This window comes from Salmo salar, chromosome ssa27, assembly GCF_905237065.1.
Source record: "Salmo salar chromosome ssa27, Ssal_v3.1, whole genome shotgun sequence".
Lineage (NCBI taxonomy): Eukaryota > Metazoa > Chordata > Actinopteri > Salmoniformes > Salmonidae > Salmo > Salmo salar.
In genome coordinates this window covers 5,007,329-5,020,793 of record NC_059468.1, presented here as the reverse complement: position 1 = coordinate 5,020,793, position 13,465 = coordinate 5,007,329, and the positions used below count along the sequence as shown (strand labels likewise).

The following is a 13,465-nucleotide window of genomic DNA, read 5'->3' as shown; positions in this document are numbered from 1 at the left end:
TTCACTCTCAGCTGTGAATGATACTTAACAATGAACCAGTTACTTTCCTGTGTGTTTCCTTTGATTCAAGGCGATCAGGAAGTTGACCCTGTGAGCGTACACAGAGCCCCTAACCTTGACCTCTGAACCCTCTATGTGGACCCGTAGCTAGTCCCTAGTGAGAGGCACAGAGGACCTGGGTCTGTGAAGTAGTGCAGGTGTGTTCCTGACCATTGACCTTACTGTGTGTGTGTGTGCATGTTGCTCCTCTTCAGGTGGCGCTGGTGCGGTGGACGGAGAGCGTAGGGCTGACTCTGGTGAACAGGGACCTGACCTCCCTGCAGCTGAAGACCCCAGCAGGACAGGTCCTAACCTACTACATTCTGCAGATCTTCCCCTTCACCTCAGAGAGCAAGAGGATGGGCATCATCATCAGGGTATGGACGTAGTTACCACCCATGTAATGGTCAACAAAACTACAGTACCAGTCAAAAGTTTGGACACACCTACTCATTCCAGGGTTTTTCTTAATTTTTACTATTTTCTACATTGTAGAATAATAGTGAAGACATCAAAACTATGAAATAACACATATGGAATCATGTAGTAACCCAAAATGTTTTAAACAAATCAAAATATATTTGAGATTCTTCAAAGTAGCCACCTTTTGAATAGATAACAGCTTTGCACACTCTTGGCATTCTCTCAACCAGCTTCACCTGTAATGCTTTTCCAACAGTCTTGAGGGAGTTCCCACATATGCTGAGCACATGTTGGCCCGCTTTTCCTTCACTCTGCAGTCCAACTCATCCCAAACCATCTCAATTGGGTCGAGGTCGGGTGATTGTGGAGGCCAGGTCACGACCCAGCACTCCATCACTCTCCTTGGTCAAATAGCCCTTACACACCTTGGAGGTGTGTTGGGTCGTTGTTCTGTTGAAAAATAAATGATAGTCCCACTAAGCACAAACCAGATGGGATGGTGTATCGCTGCAGAATGCTGTGGTAGCCATGCTGGTTAACCTCTTGGGGCTAGGTGGGACGCTAGCGTGCCACCCGTGGTGCACTCCATCAACAGCAGGTGCATTTCAAGAGCGGCAAATTTGAATCCAAATAAATGTCAAAATTCAAATTTTTCAAAAATACAACTATGTTACACCATTTGAAAGATAAACATCTCCTTAATCTAACCACGTTTTACGATTTCAAAAAGGTTTTACGGCGAAAGCATAAATTTAGAGTATGTTAGGACAGTACATTTACAAGAGTTGTGTGTAATGTTTTGTCAAGTCAAAGACAGGGTCACCAAAACCATAAAACCAGCTAAAATGATGCACTAACCTTTTACAATCTCCATCAGATGACACTCCTAGGACATTATGTTAGACAATGCATGCATTTTTAGTTCTATCAAGTTGATATTTATATACAAAAACAGCGTTTTACTATGGCATTGATGTTGAGGAAATCGTTTCCCTCCAATAACCGGCAGTCAAGTCAGCGTCACAAATTAAATAATTAAAATTAGAAAACATTGGTAAAATATTATATTGTCATTTAAAGAATTATAGATTTACATCTTTTGAACGCAATCAACTTGCCAGATTTAAAAATAACCTTACTGGGAAATCACACTTTGCAATAATCTGAGCACTGTGCCCAGAAAAATACGGCGTTGCGATACAGACTAGACGTCATGTTGGGGAGATCTAAAATCGAAAATACTATGTAAATAATCCATTACCTTTGATTCTCTTCATCAGATGTCACTTCCAGGTATCACAGGTCCATAACGAATGTAGTTTTGTTCAAAAAAGCTCATCATTTATGTCCAAAAATCTCCGTCTCGTTAGCACATGATGTAAGCCAGCCGGACTTCTCGTCATGAACGAGGGGAAAAAATATATTTCCGTTCGTTCAAACATGTCAAACGTTGTATAGCATAAATCATTAGGGCCTTTTTAACCAGAACATGAATAATATTCAAGGTGGACGAATGCATAGTCTTTTATAACGTATTGGAACGAGGGTACCCAACATGAAGTAGCGCGCCAGGTGTCTAATGGGACATCACCGTTCCATGGCTCTTGTTCGGTCAGATCTCCCTCCAGAAGACTCAAAACACTTTGTAAAGGCTGGTGACATCTAGTGGAAGCAATAGGAAGTGCCAAAATATTCCTAAACCCCTGTGTTTTTCAATGGGATAGGTTTAAAGTCAATACAACACATCAGGTATCCACTTCCTGTCAGAAAATGTCTCAGGGTTTTGCCTGCCAAATGAGTTCTGTTATACTCACAGACACCATTCAAACAGTTTTGGAAACTTTAGAGTGTTTTCTATCCATATATAATAAGTATATGCATATTCTAGTTACTGGGTAGGATTAGTAACCAGATTAAATCGGGTACATTTTTTTTATCCAGACGTGCAAATGCTGCCCCCTAGACCCAACAGGTTAAGAGTGCCTTGAATTCAACATAAATAACATAGTGTCACCAGCAAAGCACCATCACACCTCCTCCTCCATGCTTCACAGTGGGAACCACAAATGCGGAGATCATCAGTTCACCTACTCTGCGTCTCACAAAGACATGGCAGATGGAACCAAAAATCTCAAATTTGCACTCATCAGACCAAAGGACATATTTTCACCGGTCTAATGTCCATTGCTTGTGTTTCTTGGCCCAAGCAAATCTCTTCTTCTTATTGGTGTCCTTTAGTAGTGGTTTCTTTGCAGAAACTCGACCATGAAGGCCAGATTCACGCGGTCTCCTCTGAACAGTTGATGTTGAGATGTGTCTGTTACTTGAACTCTGTGAAGCATTTGTTTGGGCTGCAATTTCTGAGGATACTAACTCTAATGAACTTATCCTCTGCAGCAGAGGTAACTTTGTCTTCATTTCCTGTGGCTGTCCTCATGAGACCCGTTTCATCATAGCACTTGATGGTTTTTGTGACTGCACTTGAAGAAACTGTAAAAAATCTTGAAATGTTACACATTGACTGACCTTCATGTCTTAAGGTAATGATGGACTGTCGCTTTCCTTTGCTTATTTGAGCTGTTCTTGCCATAATATGGACTTGGTCTTTTACCAAATAGGGCTATTTTCTGTATACCACCCCTACCTTGTCACAACACAACTGATTGTCTCAAATGCATTTAGAAGGAAAGAAATTCCACAAATTAACTTTTAACAAGACACACCTGTTAATTGAAATGCATTCCTTGTGACTACCTCATGAAGCTGGTTGAGAGAATGCCAAGCGTGTGCAAAGCTGTCATCAAGGCAAAGGGTGGCTACTTTGAAGAATCTCAAATATCAAATATACAGTTGAAGTCGAAAGTTTACATTCACCTTAGCCAAATACATTTACACTCAGTTTTTCACAATTCCTGACATTTAATCCTAGTAAAAATTCCCTGTCTTAGGTCAGTTAGGATCACCACTTTATTTTAAGAATGTGAAATGTCAGTATAATAGTAGAGAGGATCATTTATTTCAGCTTTTATTTCTTTCGTCACATTCTCAGTGGGTCAGAAGTTTACATGCACTCAATTAGTATTTGGTAGCATTGCCTTTAAATTGTTTAACTTGGGTCAAACGCTTCGGGTAGCCTTCCACAAGCTTCCCACAATAAGTTGGGTGAATTTTGGCCCATTCCTCCTGACAGAGCTGGTGTAACTTAGTCAGGTTTGTAGGCCTCCTTGCTCGTACAAGCTTTTTCAGTTCTGCCCACAAATTTTCTATAGGCTTGAGGTCAGGGCTTTGTGATGGCCACTCCAATACCTTGACTTTGTTTTCCTTAAGCCATTTTGCCACAACTTTGGAAGTATACTTGGGTTCATTGACCATTTGGAAGACTCATTTGCGACCAAGCTTTAACTTCCTGACTGATGTCTTGAGATGTTGCTTCAATATATCCACATAATTTTCCATCTTCATGATGCCATCTATTTTGTGAAGTGCACCAGTCCCTCCTGCAGCAAAGCAACCCCACAACATGATGCTGCCACCCCTGTGCTTCACGGTTGGGATGGTGTTCTTCGGCTTGCAAGCCTCCCCCTTTTTTCTCCAAACATAACGATGGTCATTATGGCCAAACGGTTCTATTTTTGTTTCATCAGACCAGAGGACATTTCTCCAAAAAGTACGATCTTTGTCCCCATGCGCAGTTGCAAACCGTAGTCTGGATTTTTTATGGCGGTTTTGGAGCAGTGGATTCTTCCTTGCTGAGCGGCCTTTCAGGTTATGTCGATATAGGACTCGTTTTACTGTGGATATAGATACTTTTGTACCTGTTTCCTCCAGCATCTTCACTAGGTCCTTTGCTGTTGTTCTGGGATTGATTTGCACTTTTTGCACCAAAGTACGTTCATCTCTAGGAGACAGAATGCGTTTCCTTCCTGAGTGGTATGACGGCTGCATTGTCCCATGGTGTTTATACTTGCGTACTATTGTTTGTACAGATGAACGTGGTACCTTCATGCATTTGGAAATTGCTCCGAAGGATGAACCAGACTTGTGGAGGTCTACTTTTTTTTTCTGAGGTCTTGGCTAATTTCTATTTGATTTTCCCATGATGTCAAGCAAAGAGGCACTGAGTTTGAAGGTAGGCTTGAAATACATCCACGGGTACACCTCCAATTGACTCAAATTATGTCAATTAGCTTCTAAAGCCATGACATAAATTTCTGGAATTTTCCAAGCTGTTTAATGGCACAGTCAACTTAGTGTATTTAAACTTCTGACCTGCTGGAATTGTGACACATTAATTTTAAGTTAAATAATCTGTCGGTAAACAATTGCCAAAACTTTAGTTTGTTAACAAGAAATTTGTGGAGTGGTTGAAACATGAGTTTTAATGACTCCAACCTAAGTGTATGTAAACTTCCGACGTCAACTATATTTGGACGTTTTTGGTTGCTACATGATTTCATATGTATTATTTCATAGTTCTGATGTCTTCACTATTATTATACAATGTAGAACATTTTAAAAATAATGAAAAACCCTTGAATGAGTAGGTGTGTGTTAGTCAGTCCTGGGTTTAAATACTATTTGAAATCATTTCAAATACTTAAGCTGTGCTTGGTTGAGCTTTCCTGCTCTAATGGAGCCAGTAGAAAAGTCAGAATGGTGCAAACCCCATCTAGACATGTTAACAAAAAATTATATTTGAATTCAGGTCTGGTGTTCGTATTATATGGCACTGGAATGCTTTTTATATGAATATACATCTACATTTTCTCTCATATTTTGCTCTAGGAGGAGACCACAGGTGACATCACGTTTTATATGAAGGGTGCTGATGTTGCCATGGCGAGTATCGTGCAGTACAATGATTGGCTGGAGGAGGAGGTAAGGCTTCCATCCAGACTGTTGTACGTATGAACAAAATGTATCGAACACATGCAGGGTAATTACCTCTGTTGTTAACCAGGACATTCATTCATCACAAGATCAACAGGCCCACCCATGACTGGGTGTGCAATACTGTATGTTCATAATTGTATTGGCAATATTGAGTCATTTAGGACCAGGGGCTGTTTTTGATTTAATTAGTGACCAACATGAAGTGGATTCCTTTCCTAGGAGGCATTAATGTATGCATCCGAAATTGCACCCTATTCCCTATTTAGTGCACTATTTTTGATCAGGGCGTTGGTTTAATATAATGCACTATATAGGGAATAAGGTGCCATTTGGGACGCATCCAGTATGTCATATTCCTAACAATGGTGTTAATGATGTTCCATTGACTGTAATATCCCGTAGACTGTCCAAGCAGTGGCGCTATATGGGTACCATGTCAATAAGCAATCAGCGCGTCACTTTCAGCTCATTGGCGTTTCATATAAAACAATAAAATGTGGGTTTTGTGTCCTCTGAACTTTCTCCCGAGGCGACCTTATTCCCCATTGATTTCTGTCTTTGTTGGTTGACTGTACGTGCTGTTCTGATGCAGCTGACTCTCAATTAGATTAAAGGATCTATGCCTGTACTGTATGCTATTCAGCGTATGTTAAACCTACTGTATGCCATATGAAATTTGTTGAAACATATTGTTTGTTTAATAAATATGTATCTGACTGGACTATAGAGAGTAAGTTTGTCTCTACAAATGTTCAGTAATTTCTGGTTTCATCAATCATATCACTCTTTCCTAACTATCCCCTCTTTTGTTCGCAGTGTGGGAACATGGCCAGGGAGGGGCTTCGGACCCTGGTGGTGGCTAAGAAATCTCTGTCTGAAGAGCAGTATACAGACTTTGAGGTGCAAAACATAATGTCCCTCCTTAATGTCCTGCTGAATTGAAAATAATCTTCAAACCAAATGAGCTGCCTACTTGCCCTCATTCCACTTATTTCCTTTTCTCTTTTGCCCTATGCGCTACACACTTTTGCAATGGTTATTTATTTCTCTCTGATTTTCTCCCTTTGACTGGATTTCTACCTCCCCATCTCTTTCATTATCACTTCCTTTCTCATCTCTGCCTCCCTCACTGACTGACTATCTTTCCCTCTGTGTTGGTGTAGAACCGTTTCAACCAGGCCAAGCTGAGTATCCATGACCGGGCTCTGAAGGTGGCAGCAGTGGTAGAGAGTCTGGAGAGGGAGATGGAGCTTCTGTGTTTGACTGGGGTTGAGGACCAACTACAGGCTGATGTTAGGCCAACCCTGGAGCTCCTCAGAAACGCTGGGATCAAGGTGTGAGACCACACTATTCTTTTGTGTTTTACTACAACTGTGAACTTGTTATATGCATTTATATTGCGCTGTCCTTTCCATGTACAGTATGTTAGCTGTGAAAAAGAGGCATTCCATGTCATACCAGAATCTGACTAGTACTGTAAAATGGTGCTTTTAATGCTGTCACTGATTCCATGTCATGGTTTTGTTTTCTCTTCAGATATGGATGCTTACTGGGGATAAGCTGGAGACAGCTACTTGTATCGCTAAAAGCTCCCATTTGGTGTCCAGAAGCCAAGATATTCATGTATTCAGATCGGTACGCTTCTCTTTCTTTTTCATCTTAAGATAATAATCTGTCACTTGATGAGTGTTAAAGGGATGAAGAAATGGTCCTGTATCTGTCCTTCCACTAATTGTATTGGCTGGCTCTCGAGCAGGTCTCCAACAGAGGAGAGGCCCATCTGGAGCTCAATGCCTTCAGAAGGAAACACGACTGTGCTCTGGTTATCTCTGGAGACTCCTTGGAGGTACTACAGCACAAACACTTCTCACAGACCTCTCAAAGCAGATTGTAATGTAGATGCAGCCAAAAAAACATAAACTGAGTGGTTTGAGCCCTGAATGCTGATTGGCTAACAGCCGTGGTATATCAGACCGTATACCACGGGTATGACAAAATATTTATTTGAGCTGCTCTAATTACATTGGTAACCAGTTTATAATAGCAATAAGGCACCTCTGGGATTTGTGCTATATGGCCAATATACCACAGCTAAGGGCTGTATCCAGTCACTATGCGTTGTGCAGAAGAACAGCCCTTAGCCGTGGTTTATTGGCCATATACCACACCCACCTCTGGCCTTGTTGCTTAATTATAACACCATTGATTGACAGGGCAGCAGGTAGCCTAGTGGTTAGAGTGTTGGACTAGTGACGGAAAGGTTGCAAGATCGAATCCCTGAGCTGACAAGATACAAATCTGTCTTTCTGCCCCTGAACAAGGCAGTTAACCCACTGTTCCTAGGCTGTCATTGAAAATAAGAATTTGTTCTTAACTGACTTGCCTAGTTAAATAAAGCTATAAAAAAATAAAAGAATGGATCTGAAGAGATGGTGTAGTAAATACTTCATTATGTAAATGTTCTTGTGTGGGTCCGGATGTGTTTGCATTTTCCGAATCTATATGTTTATCTTCCCACAGGTGTGTCTGCGGTACTATGAGCATGAGTTTGTGGAGCTGGCGTGTCAGTGTCCGGCGGTAGTCTGCTGTCGCTGCTCCCCCACTCAGAAAGCCCAGATCGTCCACCTGCTCAAGCAGCACACAGCCAACAGAACCTGTGCCATAGGTGAGCCCCTTTGCACCCTGGGCAAGACCCAGATGCATAACAACTAACCACTCTCATCCTTTGTATCAGACACAACTGCTACAATGTTCAGTGTAAAATGAATGCCAATTGTAGAAAATTCCTACCAGTAATATACCTCACTATTGACTACTTTTTTGGAAAAGAAGAAACTAAACCCAGTACGAGAAGGTACACACCAATTATGTCCACAAGATGGCAAGCAAACAGCACAAGCATCAGTGTTAACATTGTTCTGTCATCATCCTGGGGCGTAAGCCTTATTTCCATATGGCTCTTTTACATGTTATTATTGAGCCTGTGGCTGACGTGTGGCTCTCTTGTCTCTCCCAGGTGATGGAGGTAATGATGTCAGTATGATCCAGGCAGCAGACTGTGGTATCGGCATTGAAGGAAAGGTAAACAACCCATATCACTCCTCCTCTTATCCTATCCACATATTATAATGTTAAATAGTCAAATAAAATAAAAAAATTAAATGCAAAACCTGTTATGGGTGCCATATTTAGTCGGATATGGGGTGTGTCCTTCCGTAGAATAACATTACGCACTTACGCTCTCCCCATGCAGGAGGGGAAGCAGGCATCCCTGGCGGCAGATTTCTCAATCACTCAGTTTAAGCACATTGGCCGGCTGCTTATGGTCCATGGCCGGAACAGCTACAAGCGTTCAGCAGCCCTGGGCCAGTTTGTCATGCACCGAGGCATGATCATATCAACCATGCAGGTAACAGACCTGAACATGTTTATGTTACTCGTACTGAATATGGAAGGACTTGAATGAAATGTGTCATATCTCTCCCTCTTTGCAGGCAGTGTTTTCCTCCATTTTCTACTTTGCATCAGTCCCTTTGTACCAGGGTTTTCTCATGGTTGGGTATGTGGTTGTCTATATTTCTTCTGCAATTGTTTCCATTTGTGCGTACAGTATGTGCATGCATCTAAACATGAGAAGGTGAGCCCCTTTCTATTGATGCACTGGTACAGTGTTCTGTATTAACTCCAGTCCTGTATTCTCCCCTTCTGTGCAGGTATTCTACCATCTACACTATGTTCCCTGTATTTTCCCTGGTGCTGGACCAGGACGTGAAGCCAGAGATGGCCCTGCTGTACCCTGAGCTTTACAAAGACCTCACCAAGGTAAAATGACAACCTCTCTTATATAATACAGGCTGACAGGGAATGGATGGTCAATTTACACTGATTCTATTTTCATTAAGGGTTTAACAGGTTAAAGTGAATTCAAAAGTTGTGTTTTGTGGTTTGACAGGAATTAGAGTATGATGTCTGCCATTCTGTATTTTTCTCTTCTTCTAGGGTCGTTCCTTGTCTTTCAAGACTTTTCTCATTTGGGTGTTAATCAGTATTTACCAAGGTAAGAGAATTGACAGGATACTCCTGTAGCTTTCTGAGTTAGATTTCCTTAACACAGTTCTAATGATGAATACTAACACACAGGTGAGAGTGCTTCTAAACATTATGGATGTTATGAAGATAATGTGAATGTAAATGTAATGAAGGTGTCGGCCAGGTGCACAACTCTTATATCCAAATTATCCATCCGCACAGTATGGCAGATTTTCTGAAAGCAACCTGAACGAAGCGCAGCGTACTGGCTTAAACACCTTTTATTACTGACCGTTCATCCAGGCACCACACTTATATTTCATCATTTTTAGTATGTGCGATAGCGTCAGTCCCCTGGCCCCCTGACTCTCAGACAGTCCTGTTTCTCAGTAGCTTAGGTTTCCAAGCGTCATCTGCAGTTACACGCAGGCTTTTGTCTGTCCAGTAAATCGATATTTCTGTAATCGCTAAGCCATGCAGCGTGTTGAGAAAGATCTATGTTCTTACTGAAGCGTCACTTCCTGACAGCTCTCGTTTTTTAATTAAAGGTCTATTACCAAAGTCCAATGAAAAACAGGGAGATATGAGGGGGGAGAAAAAATATCAGGCCACGATCGTCGGTTTTAATTTATTACAGTTTAACTCCCAGGAATGCACTGTATGTAGACTGTATGGAAAGGCAATTATGTGATCAGTAATAGGCTATTAAGCTCAATTTGCGGCGTGTTATAATTAAATGAAAGGCTATCAAAATACAGTACGCACCACCATAGAATAGATTAATGAGTGTCAAGCTACAGTACTGTGGTTTACCTGGTTGGTTTTTGGATACACTTGGACACATTGTCTGTTTACCCTCATAAATTCTGTAATTGAGTCAGATCCTGTGTCTTAAGACTTACTTGAATCCTAATACATATTTTGAATAACATGCTTTCAGTGAGCATTGGGGATCAAAGTAACTTAAGAAATAAACCAAAACAAAGGCCTAATGTACTTGTCATATTTGGTTCCCTAAAAGAATAAGCTAGTACATTTAATGTTAGGTCTTATTGTTATTAACTAGAAACAAATTGATTCTAGTTGATGACTAGAATTCATTCTAGTTGATCATTCTCTAGTTTCTTTCTCAAGCTGGTTAAACAGTTACTCAACCAGTACTACGTCACTAACACTTCTTTGTGGCGCCCCCAGGTGGCATCCTGATGTACGGTGCACTGGTGTTGTTTGAGTCTGAGTTTGTGCATGTGGTGGCCATCTCCTTCACTGCGCTGATCCTCACCGAGCTGCTCATGGTGGCGCTCAACATCCGTACCTGGCACTGGCTCATGGTGCTAGCAGAGTTCCTCAGTCTGGGCTGCTACATAGCCTCGCTTGCCTTCCTCAATGAGTACTTCGGTAAGCAAATGTTGATTACCTGAGGGAAATAAACAACTCGATTAAATGTTATTTATCCCCTTAGGGCCAAAGTAAAAAAACCAAAAAATGGTATGCTGTTTGCTATTGTGCTGATAAGTGTTGAGGGGAAATTATTTGATGTTGCTCTTGCTTTTTGTTATGTGGAGGGCAGTTTTTTACAAACACTTTAATCTTGTAGTGGAACAGTCTCACCCTTTGCACTACACTGCAGCTTGTGTGTTTTAGTTTGATGCACTTATGTTTATGAGTTAACCCAATTAAACCTTGGAGGTCTGTGCTTTGTTCGTGTCTGCCATCTTCTCTCTCCCTCGCTCGCTCCTGTATCTCTTTCCCTGTTTTTTTTCTCTCATGCTGGCACTCATTTGGTCTCTCTCTCTCTCTCTCTCTCTCTCTCTCTCTCTCTCTCTCTCTCTCTCTCTCTCTCTCTCTCTCTCTCTCTCTCTCTCTCTCTCTCTCTCTCTCTCTCTCTCTCTCTCTCTCTCTCTCTCTCTCTCTCTCTCTGCTCATCCTCTTTTTTGCTACTGTATGTGTCCTTGGGACAGGCATAGGCAGCGTGTCCTTTGGAGCATTTCTGGGTAGGTGTGCAGCACTGTGGAAACGCTACCTCTTCTCCTCCACTTCCTTTTCACACTTTCCTCTCATCACTGTTTTTGACCGTGCTGTGACTGCTCAGCCCTGTTCATGTTCCTTTAGTGACCATTCTCTGACCATGTCTTTTGCAGCCATATTTGATGTGACGTATTGAGCATATTTTCCTGCTACTTATATTGTTTTACCATTCCACTCAGTGATGTCTCATTCCAGGCATGTGTGCAAAAGCTCTTTTAAACAGAAAACATGGATCCATAATTATCAACTAAATCGTTTGAATAAATTGAAAATAAAGTGATAATAAATGAATGTATATCAACATGTTAGTGCCTGGCACATATTGTATGTGCCGTTATTTGGACAGATTTCTAACACGTGTTGTTTTTTTTATCCCAGACCTGGGTTTCATCACGACACCAGCCTTCCTTTGGAAGGTGTCAGTGATCACCATCGTCAGCTGTCTCCCTCTCTATATCATCAAATACCTGAAGCGCAAGTTCTCACCGCCCAGCTACTCCAAGCTGTCCTCATGAGCCATTTTAAGCTCTATCCTGCTTACACAACTCCCCTAATTATCTTTCTTACGCTCTCTATGATCCAACCTTTCATTTCAGCACTTTTTTTACTGATCCACAGTGATTGACAGACAGGGAACCTAAAGAGGTCACTAGAAGCAAAAACATGAATAGAGTATTGTATGGATTTATGTCACTGGAATGTGGTAATACTTGTAAAGACAGTGCAACACATGTTAAAAAGGGACAGGGAAGGGGTAAAAACAGAACAAATAACCCTTTGATGCACTGGACAGGAAGGCTTGGGTCAATTTGCCTTCTGTTTAAATGCACTTCCAACCAAATCGCTTCAAGTGTCTTTTTTTTCATTTTTATAACTCGATGACTATGGTTTCCACGTTGAACTTTTTGTATATGTAGTTCTGGATTTAAAAAAAGTGTTTTATTCAACTTTATTAATCTCTGTACTGAGTAGAGATACCAGTATGATGGTTTAATTTGTGATTTACAACTTTGATTCCTAAGCACTGTCAATACGAACTTAACGCGTGCAGCATTTTACTACTGTACCCTGACGCTTAACTGTACTTACAATACCGGTCAAAGGTTTTAGAACACCAACTCATTCAAATGTTTTCCTTTCTTTTTACTATTTACTACATTGTAGAATAATAGGGAAGACATCAAAACTATGAAATAACACATATGGAATCATGTAGTAACCAAAAAAGTGTTAAACAAATATATTTGATATTCTTCAAATAGCCACCCTTTGCCTTGATGACAGATTTGCACATTTTTGGCATTCTCTCAACCAGCTTCACCTGGAATGCTGTTCCAACAGTCTTGGAGTTCCCACATGTGCTGAGCACTTGTTGGCTGCTTTTCCTTCACTCTGCGGTCCGACTCATCCCAAACCATCTTAATTTGGTTGAGGTCGGGGGATTGCCAGGTCATCTGATGCAGCACTCCATCACTCTCCTTCTTGGCAGAATAGTGCTTACACAGCCTTGGAGGTGTGTTGGGTCATTGTCCTGTTGAAAAACAAATGATAGTCCCACTAAGCCCAAACCAGATGGGATGGCGTATCGCTGCAGAATGCTGTGGTAACTATGCTGGTTAAGAGTGACTTGAATTATAAATAAATCACAGACAGCATCACCAGCAAAGCACCCCCACACCTCCTCCTCTGCATCACGGTGGGAAATACACATGCGGAGATCATCCGTTCACCCACACCGCGTCTCACAAAGACATGGTGGTTGGAACCAAAAATCTCAAATTTGGACCTCAGACCAAAGGACAAATTTCCACCGGTCTAATATCCATTGCTCCTGTTTCTTGGCCCAACCAAGTCTCTTCTTCTTATTGGTGTCCTTTACTAGTGGTTTCTTTGCAGCAATTCAACCATGAAGGCCTGACTCACACAGTCTCCTCTGACCAGTTGATGTTGAGATGTCTGTTACTTGAACTCTGTGAAGCTTTTATTTGGGCTGCAGTTTCTGAGACCGGTGACTATAATGAACTTATCCTCTGCAGCAGAGGTAACTCTGAAA

General features: G+C 41.4%; 1 protein-coding gene across 2 annotated transcripts in view; it reads left to right on the top strand.

Moving 5' to 3' along the window:
- Positions 1-12,253, top strand: part of LOC106588231 (ATPase phospholipid transporting 9B) — a 55,817-nt gene extending 43,564 nt beyond the window's left edge. Inside the window, exons 16-30 of one of the 2 annotated variants that reach the window (XM_014177039.2) lie at positions 255-416; positions 5,248-5,340; positions 6,172-6,255; positions 6,519-6,689; positions 6,892-6,990; positions 7,112-7,201; positions 7,876-8,020; positions 8,372-8,436; positions 8,609-8,764; positions 8,850-8,914; positions 9,069-9,177; positions 9,355-9,412; positions 10,579-10,782; positions 11,346-11,378; positions 11,791-12,253. In XM_014177039.2, the coding sequence (XP_014032514.1) occupies positions 255-416; positions 5,248-5,340; positions 6,172-6,255; positions 6,519-6,689; positions 6,892-6,990; positions 7,112-7,201; positions 7,876-8,020; positions 8,372-8,436; positions 8,609-8,764; positions 8,850-8,914; positions 9,069-9,177; positions 9,355-9,412; positions 10,579-10,782; positions 11,346-11,378; positions 11,791-11,927 (1,671 nt within the window). In that variant the 3' untranslated portion in view covers positions 11,928-12,253. The remainder of the gene's footprint in view (positions 1-254; positions 417-5,247; positions 5,341-6,171; positions 6,256-6,518; positions 6,690-6,891; positions 6,991-7,111; positions 7,202-7,875; positions 8,021-8,371; positions 8,437-8,608; positions 8,765-8,849; positions 8,915-9,068; positions 9,178-9,354; positions 9,413-10,578; positions 10,783-11,345; positions 11,379-11,790) is intronic. The other variant, XM_014177040.2, reaches the window with a different exon arrangement.
- The last annotated feature ends 1,212 nt before the right edge of the window (positions 12,254-13,465 follow it).